This window comes from Poecilia mexicana, unplaced genomic scaffold (assembly GCF_051168715.1).
Source record: "Poecilia mexicana isolate PSO_F unplaced genomic scaffold, ASM5116871v1 scaffold_17, whole genome shotgun sequence".
Lineage (NCBI taxonomy): Eukaryota > Metazoa > Chordata > Actinopteri > Cyprinodontiformes > Poeciliidae > Poecilia > Poecilia mexicana.
In genome coordinates, this window is record NW_028263386.1 from 3,343,283 (window position 1) to 3,370,500 (window position 27,218).

At 39.1% G+C, this 27,218-nt stretch overlaps 1 protein-coding gene across 1 annotated transcript in view; it reads left to right on the forward strand.

Moving 5' to 3' along the window:
- LOC106906222 (receptor-type tyrosine-protein phosphatase N2-like) overlaps positions 1-27,218 on the forward strand; it is a 184,641-nt gene that overhangs the window by 155,185 nt on the left and 2,238 nt on the right. The window contains exons 17-24 of the mRNA XM_088014782.1: positions 26-173; positions 1,281-1,354; positions 5,433-5,510; positions 9,162-9,281; positions 9,932-10,098; positions 15,918-15,971; positions 19,949-20,013; positions 26,516-26,589. Of these exons, the coding sequence (XP_087870908.1) occupies positions 26-173; positions 1,281-1,354; positions 5,433-5,510; positions 9,162-9,281; positions 9,932-10,098; positions 15,918-15,971; positions 19,949-20,013; positions 26,516-26,589 (780 nt within the window). The remainder of the gene's footprint in view (positions 1-25; positions 174-1,280; positions 1,355-5,432; positions 5,511-9,161; positions 9,282-9,931; positions 10,099-15,917; positions 15,972-19,948; positions 20,014-26,515; positions 26,590-27,218) is intronic.

Consider the following 27,218-nt stretch of genomic DNA (forward strand, 5'->3'; position numbering starts at 1 on the left):
TTTGTCTTCTTCCTGCCTCCTTCAGTCTTACATGGAGGATCACCTGAAGAATAAAGACCGCCTGGCGAAGGAATGGGAGGCTCTGTGTGCTTATCAGGCTGAGCCCAACGCAACCATCACCGGCCTGAAGAACGGCAATGCAAAGAAGAACCGCTCCACTGCTGTGGTGGCATGTAAGTACAGCTCCAACCTGTCCTTGTTGTATTTTCTTTTTGATAAATTACAGTACAAAAGTCTTAAACTCCCCCTTATTTCGTCCCACTTTACAGTGAAGAGGTTAGAATCTTTTAAAGCGGTCTCGATCGATAGTTCTCTCGTTTCCGAAGCTTGTTTTTTTAATAAATCTTTAAGAAAATACCCACCAAGGCCGACCTAATTTGGGTGTTGCACCTCCTGGTGTCATTCAGACATGGAGGCGTTAAACTCTGTCTTTGTTTTCCAGGCCTTTTCTCTATAATCAGAAAGTCGGAGCAGATGCAGCGAGCAGAAGGGTTGTAAATTAGTTTTCTATTAAAGCTCTCCTGCACAGGCCTCATCAATGTTTAAAATTTCTAAGCCTTTGTGGAAATGGCTCCATCTAGAAAAAAGGGGAAAAGTGCTGTCCCAGTCTGCAGCGGGCCGAGGCTTAATGAAATCCAGATTGTGAACTGGGAAAGCGGTTTGTGGAGAATAAATTGCGCTTCCAATTTGAAGCACCTTAAGCTTCTGAGTGTGAAAAAAAAACTGAACTGTTTTTGCCAATTAAGCTGGTGAGGTTTGACTTCTGTTGAATAAGAAAATTTTATTAAAAAATGAAGCAAAGATGATGAGCAGCACATCTGCTTGAAGCTAAAAAGGAGCTTTTCAAGTCACTGGATGCACAAGTCACCATCTTAGCCCTAAAACGTCCTTGGATTTCTGCTTGTAGTTCTGTAATCTTTGGGATCAGTGTGATATCCCTTTGATTAAACCTTTGACACATCAGTGCGCCCGCAGTTTCAGAGCCTCACTGTAGAAAGTTTGAAGTGTGGTGACAATTTGTTAGATCTTTTTGGATGAAGGGAGAGATTTAGGGATTAACCCATCAAACTTCAAGGAGCATCTCCAATTTTTTTTCTTTCCATTCGGCTCCATCAGTTCAGTCGTGAGCTGAAGATTAACTCGATTCATTATAAGAAAAAATGCAAGTTATGTTTTAAAAGTTCGGTCAGCAGATATGCCAACTAAACATCCTGTTTTCATTCTAAAACTTGCTTGAGTGAGACAAAAAAATTGCTGAATCCTTTATTTTTCTGTTCCAGATGATCACTCCAGAATCACCTTGAAGGTGGAGAACAGCCAAGGCAACTCCGACTACATCAATGCCAGCCCAGTAGTAAGCACCTCATCTGCTTTTAAACTCTGCATTTCACACCGCCGCCCCCCGTGGGGCGTCACGGCAACACAAGCAGCCTACCGTTGCCCGATGTAAATTTTGATGCAACGCTTGCTTAACTTCAGTGGCAGACTCGCAGTGAGCCCGCGCTCTCCACCATGAATATTAACAATCTCCATACAGCAGACACCCCGGGCGGGTGATCGTTCAGGGGAAGGACATGCACAGGACTCGCTTTACATTTGGTGGAACTCAAATTGATCTGCGGGATCTTGGGAAATGATTGTTTCTGACCTTGGGTTATGCTAATTCAACGCTGCTTTGTGTTTACTGTTGCGCCTTTGCTCGGCACGGTACCGATTTAAGGAGGGAAAGCAGCCTGCAGGACGGAAACGGGTGGGGGAGGGGGGAGAGAAAAAGAGCCATGTGAATTCAGTAAGTGAGGGAATCAATTTGGAAACCAGTGTTGGAATAGTAGGTTTATGCTTCCCTCGAGGCAGATACACTGGTATTCCATTAAAAGCAACAGAAACACTATGCATTTGAAATCTGGGCGCCACACCAAAAAGTGGCTCACTCTCTGCATGTGTGTGTGTGTGCGTGTGTGTGTGTGTGTGTCAGCGAGAAACCAAAGAAATCAAAACTATTTGAGAACAAAAGAGCAACTCAGTCGAACGTCAAAAATGCAACAACAGACCCGACACAGAAACCAACACATGAAGCCCGAAGAGGAGCACAAACTCTGCCGGGGTGCACATGCATGGAGCATTAAACACACACACACACACACACACACACGACATGAAAGAAGGAGCAAACGCCCACACTGACACACGATCACTGTCAGGCGTACGCTCCCATCTCCCACACGCTCTATTAATACAGCAGGCTGGATGTGAACGTATGGCGGATGCTGCGCTTATTTGAGGAATTTCCTCCATCCTTCGCTCGCCCACACTCCGACCAAAGGAAGAGGAGCCGTGTTTGGGATCTTCTTCCAGCAGCCTGTCAATAACCATAAAACTCGTTTATTAAGAAATGTACTGGCTGAGGAGCTAAATATAATTCGATTCCCTGCTGTCATGTCAGATAAACCGCTTGGTTCTGATGACATTCATTCATTGACTCATACTCTTAAAAATTGAAAAAATGTGCTATTTTTTTATTGTACATATATGTATAAATAGATATATAACCATCAATCTTTTTTCCAGAAAATAACACAAATGCCTAGAGGTGATGTTTTAATTTAGGTGATTACAGCTGCTTATCAAGGATTGCAGGGCCGTGTCTAAGATTTTCCTGGTCAGAAGCCACGTTTCTGCAGATTTCTGAGGAGGTAAATGTACTAGCACTAGTCCTCACACCCCTTAAACTTTTTAACATTTTATCATTTTAAAATAGTTACAGGTGGTTGGCAGAGCCTCCAACAGTCAGTCAAACATGAACAACCCAGAGGAAGCTCTGTATTTGTCTTTTAAAGAAGAAACTTAAAGGGATTTGCAAACAGATGCGTTGAGAACAAGTCAAGTTTCAGAGAAAGTAGAAAAAGACGCAGCAAAAGTTCTGTTTTGTCCTTTAATTGTCGCCCATCCTTGGAAACAGCCTCAGGTGTCAGGCGGCAGTAACAGCCTCCCTCGTTGTCAAACTTCCTCCCAGAGTTGAGGCTGAGTGATGGAAACAGCCACTGGATTTGACTCTTTCTGTCTTAGTGAAGAAGAGACAAAAAGCCAGCAGAAGGGATAATTACATGTGTCACGTCCCACACGTTTGCTTTTTGTTTAAAGCAACATGTCTGAAAGGTAGTGAGAAAGACAGTTGTCCTTTTCCAGCTTCATTAATGGCAGGGTTTTATTCTGGAGACTCTTCGACTTAGACTTTTGTCTCCGCCGAGATGGAAAAGAAGAAAGAGGGATGTCGGGAGATGAAGACAGGTGATGAGTTTGCAAAGTCTCCCTGATCCCAGGATCTTGGTTTTCATCATCTTCTCCTGTCAGTTTTACCCGTTCTTTATCTCCAGCTTTTTCACGCATCAAAGTTTTTTCCTGAGGAGAAATATTTGTCAAAAAAGTCTCCGGGCAGCACATCTGGAAAGTTCATAGCCAGATGATTTGGAGAGTCCATTCTGTGTTGCAGTTTTAAAACCTGCATTAAACTGGAAAAAACACATTCAATTTAGAAAAATATTTAACTTTCCAATATTTAAGAGATAGAATCTTATTTGCAGAAGAACTTCATTTTCTGTAAAACCTGTTGATAACTTTGTTTTACATTCCCAATGCAAACCCCACAAAGTCAATTCACTGCTTTTCTAGTCTCTAGAACTTCTGAGGTGCCAACAAATCTTTAAAACTTTTTTTTTTGCACTTTTACAAACTGAATAAAGTCATCAGAGATCCAAACCTGTGTGGAAATCCAGATCTGATGAGTCTAAATGTTTAGCAGCTGATCCAAGTGGGTCCAGAAGGAAAATCAGAAGCTAACGTTAGCATTGCTGTTTCACATTTTGATAATAAAACTGCACCTGAACAAACTAACAAATAAGCCGAATATGTAAATGTTACATATCGAAACAATAACAAAGTGAGCTTCCCAGACATGTTTTTCCAATGATTCTGCATTAGATCTGATTTTTGGGGCTCTTCGCTCAGGAACGGACGCAGCAAGGTGCAGTTCTTAACTGAAACATGACAAGTTATAAAAGAATTAGAATTTCCTTTTCTTGTCACAAACAGGAGAACAGCCCCAGATCAACAAAACTAGATGTAACTGCGGGATAATGTAGACGTAAACCTCCAGACCTCTGCCTTCATTTTTCTTTCCATGCTGCTTTTCTAGCTGATGTTTTAATGAGCCCCAGCAACATGTCACCTTTTTTCCCTTTTCTCTTTCTTTTCTCCGCCTCTGTCTTACTACCTTTTAAGTTCATTAGACATTCATTATTGTTTGGCATTCACAAAAGCCACCAAGGACCATTAAAGACAATTTGGTGTGCGGAAAAGCCTGAGAAATTATCCGTCTTCCTTCTGTAATTGCCTCCAGCTAAATTGGTCCCGCCAATTATTACATTTACCGTACAATTTGCATCCTAATAAGCGGGGGTGTCACTCACTTCCTGCGCTGGTTCTGCTCGCGCTCCGTCTGCCGTCTCCTGCTCACGACGCCTACGCCATCCCTCTGCACTTTTCATTAAGTTTGAGAAGAAGTTGAGTTCCTGTTCGACCTCTTCTCCGCCAAGCTTCCAGCTGTGAACAGGAGAACGAGGAGGGGAGAAACGGTGTTGTGACACGGTAAATGTTTCAACCCAAAATGGATCCAGGCTTATAAACCTCCATTCTTAGGTTTATTCCTAACATGGGTAGTTTTAGAAACGGTTCCCTTGACTTCTCTCTAATGTTGTTAAAGGTTGCAAATCAAAGTGAAGCTTTTTTTTTTCCAGCTTCATTTTCATGGCTCTATTTGATTTTTTTTCCTTTTCTGTGTAACAACGTGTAGAACGTAATAATGAACTATAAGGCAGCTTGAACACCGTCAGGCCCAAAATACTTCATATGCTGGCTTGTTAGTGAAGTAGAAAGAAAATAATACATGGCTCAAAATATTTTTTTTTACAAATAAAAAACTGAAAAGTGTGATGTGCAAAATATTCAACCCCCTTTCCTCTGAGTGCCTTCAGAAGCTGCCAACCCTAAAACCGAGTCCGCCTGTGTGTGATCTAGTCTCCAGCTGCTCTGTGACGTCTCGGAGGTCGGTTAAGAGAATATCAGCATTATATCTGACAGAATATGGAACAGTTCAAGAGATATTAATACTTTTGCAAACCACTGTATGCATAGGTTAGATTTTTTTGGAGTAGTGAGGTAAATAAAATGTACGCCAGACTTTCACGTTGCCACTTTTCACCACTTTCTGTTGGTCTGCTCCTTCAGATTCTAGTAAAGTTTGTGGTTGTAGCAAGAAAAACTTTAAAAACAAGTTCAAGATGTAATATATGAACATAAAAAAATTACATGAAATTAAGGAATGAAGAGAACAAAGCAAACAATCTGTTAATCCTCCACTTCCTCTCTCCCTCCAGATGGATCATGATCCCAGGAACCCGGCTTACATCGCCACTCAAGGTCCCCTGCCCTCCACTGTGGCTGATTTCTGGCAGGTAAAGACACAAGAAAATCCGCGTGCACAACACATATACACCATTACAACGAAAATCAATACACCCCCTTAAACAAGAGCTAGCCGATTTTTTATTAGAGCAGCAACTCACACAGGAGACCGTCTTGTTTTGTGGATGTCATTATTAATCTCTCCTTCCACATAAGGCTCAGCGCCTCCACCACAGACGTGTGCAGCGGTCGACAGTGCCATACGTCGTTAACGTAGGAGGTGGCAAACCCTTTTCCCGCTGTGTCCAATGTTGGATTGGGTTTGAATTGGAGAGCAGAGGATCGATACGTTATTTTAGCCGGTGTTGGGGTGGTGGGTGTTTGTGCCGGGAGGAAAGGTCGCCTTGTCAAACAAGTAAAGTCTCTGTTAGGTTCGGAGTTGTGCAGGTAACCGTGAACGAGGAGCAGGAAGAAAATAAAAGTACTTCAAGGTGGAGCACGTTCGCTGAACAGTTCTGGATTGAAATCCTCAAAACAAAAGATGAAAACTATTTTTTTCATTCAATCTGAAATTAAAAGGTTCTGTCAAAGCACAGAAAAACAAACGACTTACATGAATGAGTAAGTCTTCTTAGCGTAAGTAGTTTAAATTTGTTTAATTCCCATCTGTTTCACATAAATTTTACTGAATTTAATTCAATTATTTGTAATGATTTCAAAACAATTATAACCCATTTCCACCTCCAGTCTCACTTAATTTAGTTCAATCTAACTCATCCTAAATGAATTCAGTTTGACATTTTTCAAAATGCGTACAATCAAATTAGCTGTTATTTTAGGACAAATAAAATGGGATTTAATTCCAGAAAATTCACTCAAATTCACTTGAATATTCACAGTTGAAGCCAAATTGTTACAAATAAATTCATTCTAATTCTTCTCACCTCAAACTAGTTAAGTAGGTTCTGGTTCAAAACAACTGATTTCAAAAATATTCAGTTCGCATTCAGCCGATTCCAAAGAATCAGTAATTCTTTTCAAGCCAAATAAAACTCAGATCCAGTCATTCTTTTCAGTGATTAAGAGTCAAGTTCAGGTCAGTTCAAATTAAATTTAACTATATAAATAATTACAGTTCACTGTGTCTGATGCAGTTTTAGCTTTTGGTCTAATTTCTCAATAATTTTAGATTTCAGTTGGGCTCAGTGAATTTGCTTTAATTCACTAGACAGTAAAAGTTTATCTACTATATTAGGATAAACCATGATGCGCTTTTTCACTCATACAACAGAAAATCTCAGCTACCTCAGTTGTTAGAGCTGAAATATTTTTAGTGGCCGTCTCCAGCGGTCATTGTGCGAGGAATGGGAGCAAAACTGACAAAAAGAAGTTGAAAAATCTGTGCTTGATTTGTATTTAAAATAATATCCTGCTAATAATCTTGCAAAACCAGAAATACATTTAGTATTAGTATCCATAAATTTTGGTTTCAGCTGACCTGAGTAGAAATGCTGCCCGCCTCTAAAATTAACTGCTAGTGAAAATGGAGCATTATTATATGCTTTAGTAGTACAAAGACATTTTTGTTCATTTTCACTGACAGAAAGGCTCTTATTTAAAGAAAAGATGAATGCTAGTTCACAAAATCCCACCAGAAAACATACATAGAGCACAAAGATTTATGCCTTCAGACCATAGAGAAAAAAGTTCAACTTTAGCTCTGGAATATGTAAAAATATGCATTTGACATATTTTAGGTTTACTGAATGGTGAAGGTGAACTGATTTTAAATCTGAAACCACAACTGTTAAACACAGGATGCTGTTACTTATGATGCTGAGCGAGAGAAGCTGTTACTGGCAAAGAAAGAATAAACTAACAGAAATACCAAAACACTGAGAATCGATGATTACATTTGGTGAAGATAAAAATTTAGAGTCATTTAAAAAAGGTGCAAAAATATACATAAAGCTATAAATCAAGTGAGAAAATAAAGCTTCAGCTGTGCATGAATCTGCAGGTGCAAACATCTGGAGCTGCTGTTGGTTTTCCACTGCTGCTCATCGGTTGACCTCATTTACGGTTTCATCAGACCTCTACGCTTCAAAACTGGCCAATGTTATTACAACACATCCATCATGCTGCAGATCAACCTGCCAGACTTAAACAATTCAACGTGAAGCGCTCATGGTGCAGCCAACTTTTCACCGGAAAATATGGGTTTGAATAAAATGTGTATTTCACAAAGCTCAGGTTTTGATAAAGGGAGCTCGTCCGCGCGGCTCCAGGAGAGTTCTCACCCTGTCAGCTAAAACAAATTAACACCATTTCTCAAGAAAGTGCAACGTCACGGCTTTGGGTCCGCGAGGCTAATCAGTAAAGCAGGAGGGAGCAGAGAGGGAGGGGTGGGGAGGGGGGCTGTAACTCAGAACCGACAACAATTAACATCAGTTAAATCACCATCCAATGAAGTGCATGTGCAGCCGCCTAACACAGTCATGTGAGAGCGCTATTGTTTTATAGCTCCCATTAACGGATGGCTGTTATCTCTGATCGGAGAGGAATGGATCTCCTGAGCGGCGCGGCCCGCCCAGCTGTGAGAATATGGCCGCCATCAGGAAAAATACGAGCGGGAGGCAACGCTTCGCTGTCGAATGATCCAGTCGGGGGACAGAGCGGCCTTTAGAGCAACAGTAATTACTTTTCATAGCGCTCGATTTCTAACCAAAGTCTGAGAGCGTGAGCGTTCTTCTTCCCACGTAATAGACTCTTCTGTCCTTACAAAATAATAGCAATCTGAATAAATGCAGACTAACACGCAACTGAGTGGGTGAGTGGAGATCTGTGTCCCAGTTGGCAGACTTCGAAAGGCGTTGTTCATCTTCCACATGAAGCTCTCTGCCACTTCACACGAATAACTCGATGTACCAATGTGATATTAATATCTGTATCAATCCCAATATTAAAAAAAATTCTAGATCATGGATAAGTGACAATGCGTGCAATCCATCAGGGCAGATCTATCCAGTCTATTTCTATGCTTTGTGCTCAGAGCGAGCATTTATTTTACATTATATGTATAATTCCTAATTCCTCTTTCTGAACCATTTGAAAGAAGGTTTATTGCCGTTTACATTTCACAGGTTTGACTGATTTTCTTTTCAGTTTCTTTATTATTAGTTTTACATTGGCTGTTATGCTCCTAACTGCACTGACTGAACAAATGAAGGTTGTGTTTAGGCGTTTTCTGGACAATCGTCGATTTTTATCTTTCAATTCAAATTTTTGTCTGAAATGTTGTTAAATATAATAAGAAAGGGACTGAGGTGGTAACAGTGTCAGCTGGTCGAATTATCAACGCAGCCCTAGTTGTGTTGGTTCTACATGTGAAACTGGCCAAACTTGTAAAGCTGTTGGTGTATTTAAGTGTGTAGTACTGTTGTGGAGTTATCAAATAAATTTGTATTTCAGTACATTTATGTCTGTGATTTAAAAAAACAATCAATTCAAATCGGTATCGGCTGATACTAAATCTCAGATATCGGTATCGTGCATCCCTAAGCTAAATGCTAGCCATCTAAGGAACATTGAGAAATTTAGATTTGAGAAAAAATTGAGTGTTTATCAAACAGAGTCCTGTCCAAAGCTGAATCTGAAGGGTAATGTGTTTAAGGCGTTTTATTAAAGTGTTTTCTTTGCAGATGGTGTGGGAGAACGGCTGTGTGGTCATCGTCATGCTGACTCCTCTGGTGGAGAACGGAGTGAAGCAGTGCTACCATTACTGGCCCGACGAAGGATCCAACTTGTACCACATCTACGAGGTAAAGGTCGCTCTACTTTGAAATGTTTCAGCTCTTACCTGTAAGTTATGCTTGAAAATAATCTAAAATGAATCATTTAAATCATTAATGACATCCAAATCCAAAGCTTTCCAGATGAAACAGAACCATTTTAGTGACCTTTATTTGACTGTCTTTTCGTTTGATGCTTCTTCCCCAGAGCTTGAGTTTGCATTTAGTTGCATATGCAGTTATGTTATATGCAGTATGTATGGAAGATTTCCAGCCTCTAATCACCAGTTTTAGCTTTGCTGTGGTGGAGGGAACATTATCAGCATTTCTATACCTGATAAGATCAGATAAGATCATCATTTCATTCTGCAACATCAAGCTAGCAGCAGCATGAGACGATGCAGGTGAAGGAGTTTTTGCTGCAGGACTTCCTGCTTTTCTCCCCAAATGCAAATAAAGACCAGGTGATGTTGGCAACATCCGTTTCAAACGTGTTTAAAAGCCTCGATGATTTTCCACTCTCCTTTGTATGCAATAAGGAGCTCAGTGCCTCTGTTCTGGGACTCTGCGCTCAACAGGAAGATTCATCAAAGACTACACTCCTTCTGACTGTGCTGTTTGTCTTGTTCCGTCATAGCAGGCTCTTTTTAATACAGCTTGTCTGGTCGTTACCCTGACAGGTGAACCTCGTGTCTGAACACATCTGGTGCGATGATTTTCTGGTCCGGAGCTTCTACCTGAAGAACATGCAGACCAACGAGACGCGCACCGTCACTCAGTTCCACTTCCTGACCTGGCTCAACCAGAACGTCCCGGAGACCAGCCGGACCCTCCTCGACTTCCGCAGGTACCACTTCAGCCCACGCACACGCAGCCATGTTTGTTTCTCTAAATGTCTCTAAATAATCGAGTGGCTGAAGGAACCAAATGGGTTTGGAGTGAACATTTGATGCTGCAATTACTCTTTCATCCTCAAGAACTAGATGTTTTCCATCAGTGCACACAATGCTGGATTACAACCTGAGTCTGTGGCACCAGCAAGCAATTTCATGTTTATCTCTGCTTACCTACTGATAAACACTTTCAGGCTGAATTGTATTTGAAGTGCTTACGCTTCCCTTTTAATGTGGATTGAGAAGCTTTGAGCTTTTGCAAGTTGCACTTTAATTCCTAATAAGTCTAATAAATCCTTTTTAATTGAAGTCCTCATTTACTCTTTTTTTATTTTACTTTGCTTTGATTGTGCAAAGGAAATTCTAATTAAAACAAAGTTAAATTGCAGAACAAACTTTTTCAAATTGCATCTTTGGTGCCAACTAGAGTTTACAGTTTTCACACATCGAAAATAAACTGATTTTAACTTCAGGAAGTAGCGTCCGAGTGATATGAACTTACAACTTGGCATATTTCATTTGATATCACACATTTCCTACAGCGTGTCTAAAATATTTGGTTGTCCTGTTAAAATGGTTTCCACTATTAATGCATATGAAGCTTTTATTTAGTGTCTACACTGTTAAGATGTTTATTAATGTTTTTAGAATGGCTCTCATGCATTTATTGATTTTAGCTTTTTGCATGTATGTGTGGTCTGACTGCCTGTAATACCAGAGACCCACTGTAAGTGATGGCCAGTTTGATCTTCAGAAGACAAAATGTTGAAAAAGAATCAAAAGGAGGTTAAAAGAAAAATGACCGCTTTTAAAGATATGCAGTTATTTAACCTGGTTATTGCACCTTTATTCTTAAACATATTTGTTTTGAATTTGGGGTTGTGTGATGAGCGAGGTGAAGTCACTCAGCAGACACAGCTACCATTCATCAACAGGATTCTCCTTCAGTTAACAGGAAATTGGAAATAAGTCAACAAATATCCCCCAAACCTTTGAGATAATTGCTTTACACAAATTGACTTCTAGAAAAAATTGTGAACAGATTTCAGGAACATGGTGCATGCTTAAAAATATGAATAAAAGTTTGTTTTAATATTTTTCACTCCTCTTCCAACACTCTGCATGGGACTCAGGTGTTTTACTAACTCACCAGCTCTCTGGCCTCCGTCCTGTTTTTGATGAATGCAACTTTTACCACTGACCTTATGAAATGAGTTGGAAAAACTAAAAGTTTTAAAAATCCAAAAGAGGAAAATTTTATTTTTTTCCATCTTAATCCATAAAAATGAGTATTTTAATGTTTGTTTGCACCATATTCATAATCCTGTGATGCAAAGAGACAAATATCTTCATGTCCTCAGACATCCATGTTTCCTTCTGGATGTATTGAGGTGATTCAGCCATGTGATCTTTTATTTGTGGTGCGACTTCCTTCCTGCTGACCTTTGACCTCTTTTTAAACTGTTGTACTGTATTACCTGTTAGGTGTGAGCTTTCCTTTCACTCACTGTGGGTTTAGACCCAGCCCTGTTTCATATATTGACCTGGTGTCGCTGCACATCAATTAGGTGGGATATCGAGAGTCACAGCGTTTCTAAAGGGGCTGGTGGGCGTCGCCACACACCATCAGTTTGGAAATATTGCCTTTACTCACAGGGCAGCAGGGTCACGACGCAATGAAGGAAGCGTTCTGGGAGATATTTTTCTTTTTTATTACTGCGGTTATTTCAAAATAATAATAAAAAAACCTGACCTGTTTTTTTCCCTGCTCTGATGTGTTGAAGATAACGGCTGATGTTTTCCTGTCTGTGCGCTTTGGCCAGCATGCACTCACAGTGGACTGACTGAGAATCCTCTCCAGCTCCTCCCTTCCTGTTTTACCAGCTAACTAGCGGTTGCCAGTGTCATTTTTGTGATGTTGCAGCTAGTAATATGAGTCCAGTTGCATAGTCACAAAAGTGATCATTGGAGACTGTGACTCTACAACCAAGCACCGCTCCTCTTCCTCCCTCCCCGCCTTCCTCCTCCTCCTCCTCTCTATCCTCGGTGTGCTCGGTGATCTGAAATGACCTCTTCCCTTTTTGCTTGCTCCTGGTTTGCTTGACTGCCTCCGATCTTCGCTCCTCTCTCACCATGTATCCCTTTCTTTGGCGGTTGCTTTGTCTTCCTCCCCCTCCCCTCTCCATCCGTCCCTCAGTGAGTTTCTGCTCGTCTTTTCTGAAAACTTCTGACCCGTTGAGCTGAGAATACGTCCAACACAAAGATGAGGCTTCTCTCTGTTCTGTCGGCTGCAGGCTGGGAGAAAAGAAGGACAATATTTGCTGCCAGCTCAAAGTTTTTTTATTTTAGTCACATATATTAAATGCTGACACAGGAGAACTTTTATTAACTTTTATCAATGTAAAGTATTGATGCACATTATTGTTCAGTGGCGCACTGGACATTAAAAAAGTGACTCCTCTAACATAGTTTTGTAATTTAAGAAATGTTTTACTCTAGTTGCATTGAATGAAATAAACTTGGTATGGTTCTGTTTTGTTTCTGAAAGTTTTTCTTTAAGAAATAAAAAATGAATGTAGTCGTAACTCTTCACCTGGACGCTGCATCATCACACTGTGTGGGAAATTTCAGAACTTTTTAAATCATCTTATTGCTGCTAAAATTATGAAACTGAAGAAACTGGGAAAAATATCTGTGTATTCAGGTTTCTGACAAGAAATTAATACCTGATGATGAGAATAATCCAAATGATCAACACATACAAAATCAAAACAGTTTATTGAGGGTAATAAAGTGAAATAACCCAACAAAAATATATAAATAGGTATAAAATTTGACAACTACATTCTGAACCGTTCCAACAGTTTATTTTACTGGATTTAGTCCTTTGGGTTTTGGAATAATTTTGAAAAAACAATCCATCCTCTTTTAATAGTCTGATCAATTAATCCTTTCTTCAACTCAATCTGCCAGAACCGTTTGGTGAAACACATCGTGACCTGAAACGTCGCTGTTGGATTCCTGCTGTTGGTTTTATGGTGTCCAGTTTCTTCTGTGTGCAACGACATCCAGAATGTTAAACTGTGGCCTAACCTGACCAAACTGCAGCATTTCAATGTTACAGCAGGCTGAAATCAGGTTGCATTTCTCCAGCAGTATCATGTTATTCAAGATAATCAGATAGAAAAATGACCTGTTTTCTAAAATCTTAATATTTTTTTCTGTTTGTTGATTCAACAACAGAAACCTCTTTGCTTGTATCTTTTGTTTCATGATGAAAGTAATTTGCCCAGAATATAAATCTGGATTCTTCAGTTTAATCACTGAATAAAGCAAAATAAAAGAAAAGAAAAACACATAATTTCACTGAGACACTTTATTTAAACCACAACAATCTAAACTAGTTCATCTTTTCTCCCAGTTTGCACAGTGGTTACGGTTTGATTCCCTCCTATCTGGTGGTCAGTCTGTAAATGTTCTTTATCTGACCATTAATCTGGCTTCTGAAGGCATTTCCTTTGATTTTAGCTCCCCTCTCTACTTCCATACCCCTTCAGCCGCCCACCCTGCTCGTTGGCGATCCTCTCCTGGCTGTTTCCATGGTAACGTCACCAGCGATATTCCTCGGGAAGCTCTGCCGATTCTGTGTAGGGTTTTGTGTTAGGTGGGGAGACGTATTGACTCGAGTTTCTTTGTGGTTGTTCATTTATTCCTGCCCTAAAATAACTGAAGTTCACGTGTAAAGTTGACGTTACTCCGTTTGGCCGCTGATATCCTACACCGTTAGCCGCTTGTTTGTTTCAGAGAAAGAATAATTGGCATCATATTGATATTCTTCTTCTCCTGCAGGTTTCTTCTGGTTAGAATTGACAACTCGGAGAAACAAAATAATAGGCTACCACTGTTAATCAGGTCCTACAGATGGAAACTCGTTAAAAAAAAAAAAGCAATCAATGGCAAAGTGGTCACTTTACTCCACAAAATGATTCTGCTATTTGCTTTTTGTGGATCTGTGTAATTAATTTTACTGATCATCTGCTATAATAAAACACTACATTAAATTGTATTTGTACAAAAAGCAGAAATGCGCTGCTGTGTGTTTATAATAATTTAAAAGTTTTTCCTTTATCAGTTTCAGAAATGATCAAAGTATTCAAACCATCTTGAACAGTGGTGAGATCAAAAAATATATTTATTACTAAAGTCATGAAATAATATTTTACTTTGGATGTCTTAATTTGAAACAGCACAGATTCACACCAACAGAGTTTAAAACTGTTCAGGTAAGCAGTTTGGACCTCAGTCCAGATAAATATTTTTTGTGCAATTCTTTTTAAAAGTCCTGTTAAATTTCAGCTTCTCTTGTATCTGAACATTTTTTTAAGAAAAATTTTTGCAAAGCTCAAAAAAATAAGTATTTTACTTTCACCTGATTCTTTTTCCCTGACTGCAAACAACCAATAGTCTGTGAGTTTTTTTTCTGGGTTAAATACAAAATGTTTCCCTGGGATTAAATTGCTTCATTTTAAATAATGAAACAAATAGTGAAATGTTAGAGTTGGTAGTTAATATTTAACTAAGATTGTCTTCTTGCTGCCTGATGATTTGTCTGCCTTGGTGAGAAGATTCCAACACTTAAAATACTTTATTATCATCTGGTAATAAAGTTGCTCCCTGAAGTTTTCACCTCTCCAGATATTTGTCCACCTGCATGAATTTGTTCCAGACATTTTTTATCATGTTGGCTGCAGAACTTCTAGCAGCCACTGGGTTTCTGTGTTTCACTGGGCAGAACCTGAGAAGAGACGATTACTGTAAATATTTTCAGCAATGTAAAATTCAAACTAAAAGTTTTGGATGAAGTGGAAAAGAAATAGTTTGCAGACTTTGAAATGAAATCTTATTTCGTAATTCGCTGGAAGCTCTGAGATATTGAATGAAGTCAGCTGATCTTTTGAATGAATCCTAGAGACCTTGAAGCAGTAACTTTTATTTATTTTTTTTTTCTTCTGTAAAGATGTAGAGAAAGCTAATCAGACACGTAAACATTTTTTTTTTAAAGCTGCAGGATAAAGTAATCTCTTTTGTATGTGTTTCATCTCTTTTTACTATGGCCCATTCTTGTATTGGGAATAAATACAAATTGATTAATTGATAAACTGTCATTGTTAATCTCTATTCCAAATTATTGTAAGAGGTTTTGAAACCATACCTTGTTTTTGGTTTAAAAGTTGTACATGAATAACTGTACAAAGTTCTTGCTTAGAGGTTTTAAAAGCAGCCAGTTTGAGGTGTAATTTTTTATGTTTCTCATGCACACTGCCTGCTGTTACATAATTTGTTTGGGTGGAATGTAATTAATCTGAGGTGTCATCTTGAAAAGAAAACTCTCCAGCTGGGCTCAAGCTCAGCCGTTCTGGCTCCGGGTCAGAGAGCAGCTCCATGTTTTAACAAATCCACTGACTGCTTTAAACCAAAATAGGACTGCTTTGCTTTTTCATTATGATTCTGCTAAAAGTCTAAAATAAACTAAATTCAGAATCTTTGTTTAGCCACATGGTGAAACTGTAAACGCTGTCAACATAACGCCTGACTGCCAGATGTCGACACGGTTTTAGTGTCAAACTAAGATCAGGTGAATTTCGGTCAGTGGTCCAAAGTTGAAAATATTCCAGGTGTATTAATTGTAATTGTATCAGGGAATAAATCAGTTTGTTTCTGTATGAATGGCATTTATACTGACTTCCTGTTTTGTTTTTGTTTTGTCTCGTAGGAAAGTTAATAAGTGCTACCGGGGTCGCTCATGTCCCATCATAGTCCACTGCAGGCAAGTATAACATCTTCATAAAATACTTCTGTGATCTTTCACCACCAAGTTACCATAGCAACATAGTCTTATTTTTGAAGCGGGCAACAAAGTGGCTGTTTGAACTCACTGAGGCGTTTCCTTTACAGGAATTCATAATAAAATATGTAAGGGGCAAATGAACCTGGTCCTTGTTTCTAAGTTTAACGTAGCATTAGCATAACATTAAAGTCATGTGAAGTATTTACTACTGCTTAGATGTTTACAAATTGTGGGAAGAACAAAGTGGTGCAGAAGTGAATTAATTTCACTCCTGAACAAAATGACTTATTGTTTAATATCACCCAACAGCTCCAACTCAGTAATAACACTCTGAGCTCGTTAAAGAGTTTTATTGAGAAACCATCTACAGAAACACGATCTTCCTGATGTTCCTGGGTCTTTTCTTCCTTATGGGTCCACAAGTAGCCGTTAATAAAATAAATGGAGAAATTTGTAATTTGGCACCAAGAATCCTTGGTCCCATCTTTGCTGGCAGACTTTATGAAGGTATATTTGTTTGGGAATATTTCTAATTAGTGCAAAGAGTCCAGATGTACAGGGTCTATTCTTTCTCACATATTCTGGATAGTGATGCTGACCCCGTCTCTGTATTGGTGTTAATGAGGTTTTCTGTGGGGTTTCCATTTAAACATTTGCATAACGAAAAAGATCAGATCTCTTGAATGGACTGCACTGTGGTGCCTTTCTGCTCCACACGACTCAAAGCAGCTCCAACTTAATCTGTAGGAAGATTCATCATAAAAAAAAATTACTTTGCACGAGTCTCCTGCTGTCCATCTGTGGTGTTTTTTCTTGGATAGAAGTGGCTTCTTTGCTGCCTTTCTAAAGGTTTTCATCTAACCGTGTGCCCTGCTGTCAATGTTGAGGACGATCTGCACCAACGGTAACATCATCACATGGTGCTTCCCTCTGGTAGAAACTCGATTCTTACTGGACGCTCTTGGAAACGTGTTGCAACTGGACGTCTCGCTCTGAATCTCTTGATGATCTAATGGAGAGTCTGTGCAGCAGTTGTGATAAGTGATGATGCCTCGGAGGCATGAGTGATGTCTATCAGCTGATGCAAAGGAGAAAACAAAAAATGTACAAACACGTTTTGATGTTAAGTGGAGAATTTTGTTTTAGGTTGATTTTGGTTGAGCGATATTTTAATAATCTCAGGTTCTACATAGCTATTATACATTTTGTGGATCAAGTTTTTGGTATTGGAGCATTTATTAAGAGAGTTTGTTAAGAGAGTTGCTGTGTTTATATTTTCTTTTCAGCCACAGAGTCTTTAGCCTTGTTGCCAAAGCAGTCATGGAGTGTTATGTCTGATAGGAGAGAATAGGAAGAGAATCTGTGACATCTAAATTCTTACTTTAATAAATATCAGAGAATCCTAAAAAAAAAAACCAAATGTACCAAGGTTGTTTGAAATGTACTGTGTTGCTCCATGCTTCTCCGTCTCCATCTTGTCTTTCACTTTTTCTTTTCCTTCCTTCTTCCTTGTTTCCTGTCTGTCATTGTGAATGGATTCATTCACTGCAATAATGTTGACTTATTATTTTAACAAATATTCCATGCTGAATCGTTTAGATTTTTAACGGTGCTAAGCATTTGCGTTTATTCTCTTATTTAATAATTATTTTCTCTGGGCTCGTCTAAAACAAGGTGAAACCAGACATTATCTTGGTCAACAATCCCATTTGTAGCTGAAATATCCAGTTAAGTGTTTCTTTTTTTGCACAACTCGTAAAACCTTTTAAAAATGCGTGTGCCCGACCTTGCCGTTGCTCAACCTAACACAACCCCACTGTGCATCATAAACATGCAGAACACAGGGCTGGGTTGCAAGGCAAAGGATGAAATTGGACCCATAATCCGTTGATGAATCTAAGAGCAGACCGACCCTGTGTAACGGCAGAGCAAAGAAAAGACTGAGTGTGGAGACTTTCATTTCCAAATGGGTTTCTCAGAGCCAACATTGCAGTGCCATTTATCGCCCTAATGTATACAGAGAGCAGGGTGAGGCAATCAGGAAGAGAAGTGAGCGAACAGAGGAGTGCAGATGCCGAAATTCAATAACCTCACAGCATCTCTCCTGCTCCATCCTTCTTCTGGTGTCCGTCTCCATCTTGTCTTTTACTTTTCCTTCTTTCCTCCTTTTTTCCTGTCAGTGTCATTGTGGATAGATTCATAGACGGCCGCAGACATCCTGACGTGTTCATTCACAGAGCTGAGGCTCTGTTCTGTCATGATTGGATATCAGACGAAGTGATCACCTTGTGATGAAAGCACACACACACACACACGCACACACACACCGGCTTCCATGTTATCTTTCAATTAATGCAGACTTACTGGTGAAAATGAAATATTCTGATTCTGAGGGCAAAGACATAAAGTTTGTACTTTTATCCATATTAGGACTTTGTATCAACTTCCACTCATTTTTAGAAACTCTAAGTTTTCACCTAACACTGACCCAATGCCCATTCATTCCTGGTATATTTGTAACTCAAACTTTAAACTTAATTCACACCTCGTTCAACTTTGACTTCAAACCTTAAAAATGGGGATCCGGTTCGTCAGAACCGAGTTTTAGTCTGTCTATGACATATTGCACTTCAGAAGGTTGGTGAATTTATAGGAAAAGGTACTGAATAGTTTGCATAAACAAGTCTATACACACACACACACACCCCCCCACACACACACACACACACACACACACACACACACACACACACACACACCATACATCTCCTGAAACAAACTTTTAGGATACATTTATCACTTTCCGACGCTTGAAATAAATCCATAGTACAAAATATTCTTTCCAAATACATTACTTTGTCTAATAAATGTTTCCTCTCTGTTTCCAGTCTGTTACTTATGTGGAACAGAGGAAAATGTATTTATGCCTGGTGTTTAAGTGAAATACTCTTCATATTTCAGCTTTCCCCCAAAGACTTTAAGCTCTTTACCACATAAATCTACACATCTGCAGCTATTTATCCACTTGCAGTAAAAATAGTAAAGTCATAAAAAAGAGCTCATTTGTCTGCTTAAGACTGTAGTCGGATGACATCCAACCAGAATAGAGCAACACGAAACAGTGACACTCCTGCAAAACACCCCTTTATGTTGAATAACTGAATCCTATTTAAGGTTTCTGACTTGCTATTTTTTATTACAGAGTAACTTTTCACAATGAATTTGAGACGTAATTATTTCTTTGTTGTGCTTTGACGGCATTTTAGCAACTAAAAGTGGATATTAGGAGGTGATGGTGGATCAAATGGACCTGCAGAACTCGAATGCTAACTGCTGACTTTGCACTAGCATAAAAACTAACCAATAGGTTAGCATTGTTTTGTGCTGACACTGAATTAGATAATAATAAATAAGTAACTTAATCATCTTTAGGTTTTTTAATAATTAATTCTGTAACCCATCAAGCTTTTGCAAACCTGTAATGCATTACATGATACACTGCCTTAGCTAAATAATGCTAAAGCCTTTCCTTCCTATACATTTATTATTCTAGCATGCATCAGTTAAACTTGATTTACCTCTTGATTATGCGGTTAGGTATTAAACCAACTGCAGCGCTTATCAAGCATAAGATTTCCAGATGGTTTTTTATCCTTAAATTTGGGAAAGAAAATAAAACAAGGCGGTGACCTGATGGCACAAGTAACTCACGTCATTCTGATGCAGAACACTGTGAATCCCAACCTTTACACTCGTAGTGGTAGTAGTTTGTTTTTATTTAAAATGTTCATTTGATTTTATTTACTGCTGTAAATATAGCTGCTCATTCAATAAAATGTTTTGATTTTTGATTTAATGTGATCTAAAGGAAGTTTTGATGAATTTTCTGAACCGAAACGATCCGCTGATGTAACTGATGCCTGTTTCTGTCCATCCTTTGCTGCTCCGCCCTCCAGTGACGGTGCAGGAAGAACTGGGACCTACATCCTGATTGACATGGTCCTCAACAGGATGGCTAAAGGTGAGCGCCGCCTCCATGTCCTTCCTTCCTGCTGCCATGGAGAGACGTTACCATGGCAGCATGTCTATCTTCTGCGGACTAAATCAGGCAATTTCATTTCCAGTAATGATATTTAATTACATAATTACAGCAATTAGCAGGCAAACATAATGTCACATTTTATGAAAACACTCAGTTGTGTTGCTTGTTACCTTTGAGCAGCAGAAAACAAACGGCGTCTGCATTGGTGATTAATTGTATTCATTTGTATGAGAAAGATGCTGATTGATGCCGTCTGTTGATGTTTTTCTTTTGAAGATCAGTAAACAAGTTAAAGTGATTTAAACCTAAGAAAATGTGTGTTCTAATGCTGAACAATCCCATCTACTAACTTGGTGGATTTGTTGGTGTTGAGGTTGTGATGTGGTCATGGCGGTAAACAGAGAGTGGAGTAAAAATGACCTTTCACCCTGACCTGCTGCTGTCGCCGACACCTGCAGCTGGATCCTTAACACAGCCACTAATAGTTTTTAATCATCCTTAGAAGTTGTTGAGCTTCGGCCCAAACAGCCTGTTTGCCTTCAGGACACATTTTGCTTTTCCGATCTATATGCAGCAACGTCCCTAAGATTTAAAAGCAGCATTCAGCGCCTGCAGCAGTGAAGAAACCTCCCCAGTCAGCCATGGTTTTCGATTTTCCACGTTTCTTGAGTTTTTTGGTAACAGTCATATCATCTATGCATTTTCTAATGAAGCATGTGGCAAACTGTGTATCCCTGCAGGCCAGTGATGCCGTTATTTGTTGTTTCCTTTTATGCTAACAGTGCTTAACATTGGAGTAATGTCTTAACTCTAGTTGCACAAGTTGCACTAAAACACTTAAACACAGTCTAAGTGTGTCAGTTTTTGGACTAGAGATTACATTATGCAATCCAGATTTGCATCAGATTTTAAAGTAGATGCTAACTTTAGCATTGGGAGTATCCAAGTATACAAAAATGATTTTTATCTGGTCTGCCTCTCTGTCAGTTTGTTTTTTCTGTTTATGCTACTTAACAAGACAAGAGTGCTGCAGACGTCTTCATTTATTTATTAAAACTGTTGTCTGATGAAAAGTCTTTGATTCAATCAACACAACAGAGAATCTGAAGAACTGAAATAATATCTTACCAATGAGGTTACATGCTGACAGCTAAAACAAAGTCAGGACTTTGTTTCTGAGCTACAGCTGAGGTCAAGATTATTATCCCCTCTGTGAAGTTTTAAGTTACTTTCAACATGTTTTTCAATTTCTTAACTGTCCAATGATCTTAAATAACTCTTTAAGATCTGGCCTTTTTGTTTAGCCAAAGCACAAATCGCTGCAGAAACGTTTCTCCTGGCCTCAGACTCAGAAAAAATTACAACTTGCTTGTTGACAAATGATAGCAAAAGGTTAGTTTGTGCAGCGTATTGTCATGGCAAGGATTCAAGTTTTAGAAACGGGACTGAGTCTTCTCAATGCGAGGAACAAATTAAAAAGAATTAGCTTCCACTTGTAAGTTGTTCATCATGTGTAGATCTGAGACATTTAGTCTGCGCTGCAGTGATTTCACAATGCTGCTGCTGCATGATCTTTGTGTTCCTTTGTGTCCCATGGTGGCGCTGCCACTGTGGCAGAACGAGCTCCTGCGTCTTTAATTCCACATCAAAGGGGCAGCAGTCGGTTCCCAGGCTGTCACACTGTGATCACGCTCCTCAGCACCCCGGCCCCGGGGACCGAGGGGCCGAGCTGGGAGGGACAGGACGGGCCCCGGGGCGGGGGTCAGTTCAGGACACACTTCTGTCTGTCCAGAAAGACAAAACTCAAACTGCGAACAGCAGAAACATATTATCAGTTGTAAAAGCATTTTTGTTACTTATGTTGTTGCTTTCGGTTGTCCACCTGAGCCGTGGCCCGCTGCAGCTCCTCCAGTTACATTCTGTGATTAACAATCTCTTTGTCCTGCCTCAGTTGGACTGGGCAGCCATGAATTGGCTGGTTTGTTGTCACTTTAGATGGATTGAACATTGAGATGTTTTATAACTTACCGCCGCTTTAAGAATTCTCCACAACTTTCTCTTTGATCTGTCTGCTATGTTCTTGGAATAATTTACTGTTTTAATTGTTTTTTTGTGTTTTTATGATGTAAAGCACTTAAATCATCAAATAAAATTGGTTGATTCTTAATACTGACATTAAATTACAAACAGGTGAACTGTATTTATTAGGATATGTGACTCTACAGCCAGTATGTTGCACTAGATTTTATGTAAAGGTGTCAGAGTAAAAGGGGCTAACAAACATGCATTTTACATTTTTTTATATTTTATCTTGAAAATCCTGCCACACTTTCCCTCCTCTTATGTGTGTTGCTGCTTTGTGTTTGTTCAGACAAACTTTCATCTCTTATTATTCTTCAAGTTTTCAAAATGTAGTTTTTATTTTTGCTTGTTTTACTTTTTGAATTAGTCTGATAAATCCACATCAAAGGTCAAGCTTTTGATTTGATTTGATCACATTTCTGACGATGTGAGTGGATCAATCAGAATCCAGGCCTTGTAGAAATTTACAACCAGAATGTAGAACATTTTAAATACAAACATGGTAAAATCTAGTGGAAAACCTGAGATGGCTCATCATCGGCTCTTTATAATGATCCTAAACAGGATGATCTGGGGAGATTGATGGCATGAAATGTGAATTTAAGGATTTACAAACTGACGTATCTGTACCAGATGAGTTGGAGGGCAGTTAGTTTTACTTTAAATAACCAAACTGCTGTTAAGTCTGATCCTAAAGGCAACAAATTCAAACTGAAAACGGATTAATCATCAGTAACATGGGAAATATGGGTGTGGTCAGTAAGGCAGCGCCCTCTGGTGGATCTGAAAGAGCCTGCATGTTGTAATCTGCCAAAGCAAACTGGATAGAATTTGATTTATTAGTGAATAAATCAACAGCATGATGGAAAGTAGAACAAAGTCTGGAGCATTTTAAACATTGGGATTTGATGCTGCAGTGTAGCTTTACATAATTCATGCTTTTCTTTCAATCATCGCTTTACAGAGAGAAGACAAGTGAAAGTTTTAATGTAATTGTGGTTTAATCAGAACAATGCAGAGCAGCGTCAAGGTCGCAGCTGCAACATAAAACTGTTTCTTTAGGATAATCATGTTTTGGATCAGCACATCCCAAAAAGATAACAAGCACTAACATGATGCATTATTAGCGTAAGAATTGCATCCCATAAAAGCAGTATATATAATTATATATATATTTATTTTTGTGTGGGTTAAACCTGTGGGTGTTTTTGAAGTCGTTTGTTCTGGATCAGTTTCTGGAATCAGTTACTTAAAGTTGTTTTGCCAGATTCTTGTATGTTGTGTAAACATCAGAAACAAAGCGATAATGATTGGTGTAAATTTGATTTATATTTATGCACATTTCTGAAAATGCTTTCTAAAAAGCTTCTCTGTGTTGGCTCTGATCTTCCTGAACCTTTTTGTTTGCATGCGTTCCCCTCGCCTCCCTTCCCCTCATCCGGCTCCCACAGCCCTTTGCTTTCTGCTGATTGCTCCAGCTGCTCAGAGGGAATTGTAAATTTTCTGAGGAGTTTCGGTGAGGTATCAGAGATGAGGAGGTATTGCTCTGGTTCTGAAAGGCTCGCTCCATTCCTCGCCCCTCTCTGTTATCCCCTCACATCCCCCCGCCACCACCGGCCACATTTCTCTTCTTCTTAAGACTCTTACAAAGCCCATGAAGTGGTTGGAGGTTTTCAGCTCTCTTTCAATTCCCTTTGAAATGTTACGTATTTTTTATTTTTTTTATTTTAGCTGATTAACAGTTTGCCTGGCTCTCAGCTTCAGCTTTCTTTTGGCTTCCTCAAGCACCCCAGCTTTATTTTATTTCCTAAATTCTACATCACTTCTTATAAAATCACTTTCTCCCTCGTTTCTTGTCCAACTCCTTGACCTCCACCTAAAATCTGGAGTCTTACAGAAGCTCAAAAAAGCCTCTGAGGTTTTAAACTAACCCCCTCCTTGGTTCCTCTTTCAACCCTCAACTCCGTCAAAGAGGAGCTGTACAAAAGGAGAGCTTTTTGTTTTGTTTTTTTCTTTTATTTCCCTGAGATGCGATCCGTTTTGAGGCTTATCAGAAAGTTTTCCGTTTAAATTATTTCCCTCCAAATGAAAGAGAAAAGCCAAACCTGTGAGCTGTGTGTTTCCACTTTTCTGGCTGGACAGGAGTCCATTGTGTTGAAAAGGAGAAGAAAAAAGACTGCAGCACAAAACCTGTGAAACAGAAAGAGAAAACTCTGAATGAACAGCACTCCCACCATTCATGTTCCTCCTCAGGCAGGCAAGAAAAAGAAGCGTTATTATGTGTCTCAAAAAAAAAAGTAATTCTTGTGTTTCTTTGTATCTGGGGTTGGATAGAGGATGCTGAGAAAACAAATTGAATGTTCTTCACTACTCATGTTCTTTGTGAATTTAATTGTTGCTCCCACATCATCTTTTCTGTTCAACTATTTCTCGTTTCATTGAGTCCTCTACCTTTATTGTAACATCTGCTTAAAGAAAAACTTTTGTGAGAATTCCTTTGTCTGGTTTCTTTGCCCCATCAATATTTTAATCATGTTCCATAAAAAATAAAGTTTTAAAAAGATACTTTATTAATCCCATGTTAACCAAGTTTTTTCAAAGAGTTGTTGTAAACAGTGAGGATCTCCTGTAGCAGTCAATATTACAGCGGCAGGAAGAAGCTTCTAACTGGAGACACTGTTCTTGTATCCTAGTCTCAAGAAGAGCAAAGTCTAACAGAACCAGATTTCTTTTTTCTGTTTTAATTTACTGGATCATTCTGATGATGATGAGCAGATCACCCTCCACCACAGACTAATAGAAGCTGTGCAGCATCTTTCTGCAAATGCTCCTTCACACAGGGTTTCTGAAGACGTACCGTCTGCTCTGTCGCGTCTCTGGTCCAGTATTATGCCAAGGAGAAGAGAGATATTTTTACTCTTCCGCTTCTTTTCCCCTGACAGACAAAGTGTTTGACATGTTTCTGTTTGTTCTGAAATCTACAATCATCTCCTTTGTTTTGTTCACAGTAAAACTCAAAGGGGTCAAACAGTTTTCTGTGCTCAGCTTTTCTGACTCACTGGCTGCAGAGTTTTTCTGCAGATTATCCTAAACTGGAACAGTGAGGTGTAAAAATGGTGAGAGAATAACGGCCTGAGTTAGAGGTACTGCTACTTTAATGGTGGCTACAACCCTCTGATCAGCAAAGATTCAAGAGTAACAGAGTTACACAAAGAAAAAACAACAAACTATTAACTACTGAATGGATGGTGTCAGTACAAAACATGTATTTACCTCACAATTACGGCAAACCGACCAATTATAGGACAGAAACGAACAAACACAGGAAAGCTCTGAGCTTCCCAGCTGTGTAAAAAAAACAACTAATGTGAACAAGTGAAAGAACAAGCCCATGAGGAGCGCCCCCTAGAGGTCCCTGACCGTTACAATGGTTACTTTAACTTTCTAAACTGCAAACAGAAAAAAAATACTTGAAATGTGTACTTGAAAAATAAGAGCAACACAAAGTTCAAATAGATGGGAAGAAACTAAACCATTAGAAATGGCAAAAGTAAACTGAATTAATTTAGACAAAATCAATAGAACAATTTTGAATACTAACATTTTAAAGTTAGCATTGAAATAAACAAGAAAAATCTTGGCATTCCTGACAAAACCTAAGTAATAACAAACCAGTGGAGCCTCTATTGTTTTTTATCAACCACAGCACCTCAACAATCGACATTTCTTAGCAGAATGACTCATGTTTCTGTTAGAACTCATCACTAAAAGTAGCTATTAGGAAACTTTTCTTCAGATTATTCTGGTTCTTTCTCACTTCCCAGAAAACCTACACTATAAAACTATTTTCCTCAGACTCGACTAACAGTGGATGATTGGCTCCACAGACTCCAAAGACCCAAGTTTTACTTTAGCAACTGGGTTTACAAAGCAATAAAATATAATTTGATTTGAACTATGATACCACCAGATAAATTTCCCTCTGGAAAATTACCCAGCAGGTATCATTTAATTTAGGAATAAGAACTTTGACTGTAAAGCAATGAAGGCTAAAACTTTTTGTACACCCTCAAGACGGGACTATTTCTTGTAACAGGGCTGTGAGCGTTGACACTAAGGAGTGGCAAGGCTCTGTTGTGTCAGCTCATCATCAGACTATGATGCACCTCAAGGATGGCTGCTGACGGCTTCTTTTGTCAGATTTTTTCCCCACCCAAACAAAACATCTCAAGGGGGGTTTGAGCGAAAAGCTGGAATGCGTTTTCTCTTTGCTTTAAGAAAAAAATCTGTTGTAAACGTCATATTTTTTGACAGATCTTAGCCGGATCGTCTTCCCGGCGCGTTCAGCTCAGTGCGGCATCATTTTTCATGTGTCTGTTTTTGTTTGTGTGTCTGACAGGTGCCAAGGAGATTGATATTGCAGCCACTCTGGAGCACCTGCGGGACCAGAGGCCAGGAATGGTCCAGACCAAGGTAGCACACCTGAGACCAGGACGTCTGCTCTCCTCCAAACTCCCTAATGTCTCGCCTGACTGCTGAGAAAAATATCGTCACACACATGAACTAATAGGTTTAAAGAATCGACACAAAATTCAACAAGTTCTTGAAGTGCCCGGGTTTTAGCTTTGGTTTACGTGATGAAGCTCAAAGTGAGAAAAAATAAATCGTCTAACTCAAATAGACACCATTTCACAATGAAATGAGCCTGAACAAACATGCAAAATAAATGCAGTTTGGTTCGACGTTCTTTTTGATTAATAGGTTTATGCATTGAAGACGTTGGTTGGATGAAGGACAGTTAGTCTTTGGCCAACTTGGAAAAACTGACATAACATCATATTTATGATTTACCATCTCGTTGGTGAACTTTAGAGGAAATACTGATGAAAAAGTTCATCAAATTGATCACACTGATGTTTGCAAATATATTGTGTTTCTAGCCTATTGGCTTGAAAATTACTCAAAGCCTTGGATTTTGACCCATGGTTTAAACTTTCCCACCAGTTTCCAGCCGGTTAGTTTTTCAGTTGTTTGGACATCACACACACAATGCAAACAAAAATTGAAAATCTTTATAAATTTATCATAATCTCATTTTTCAT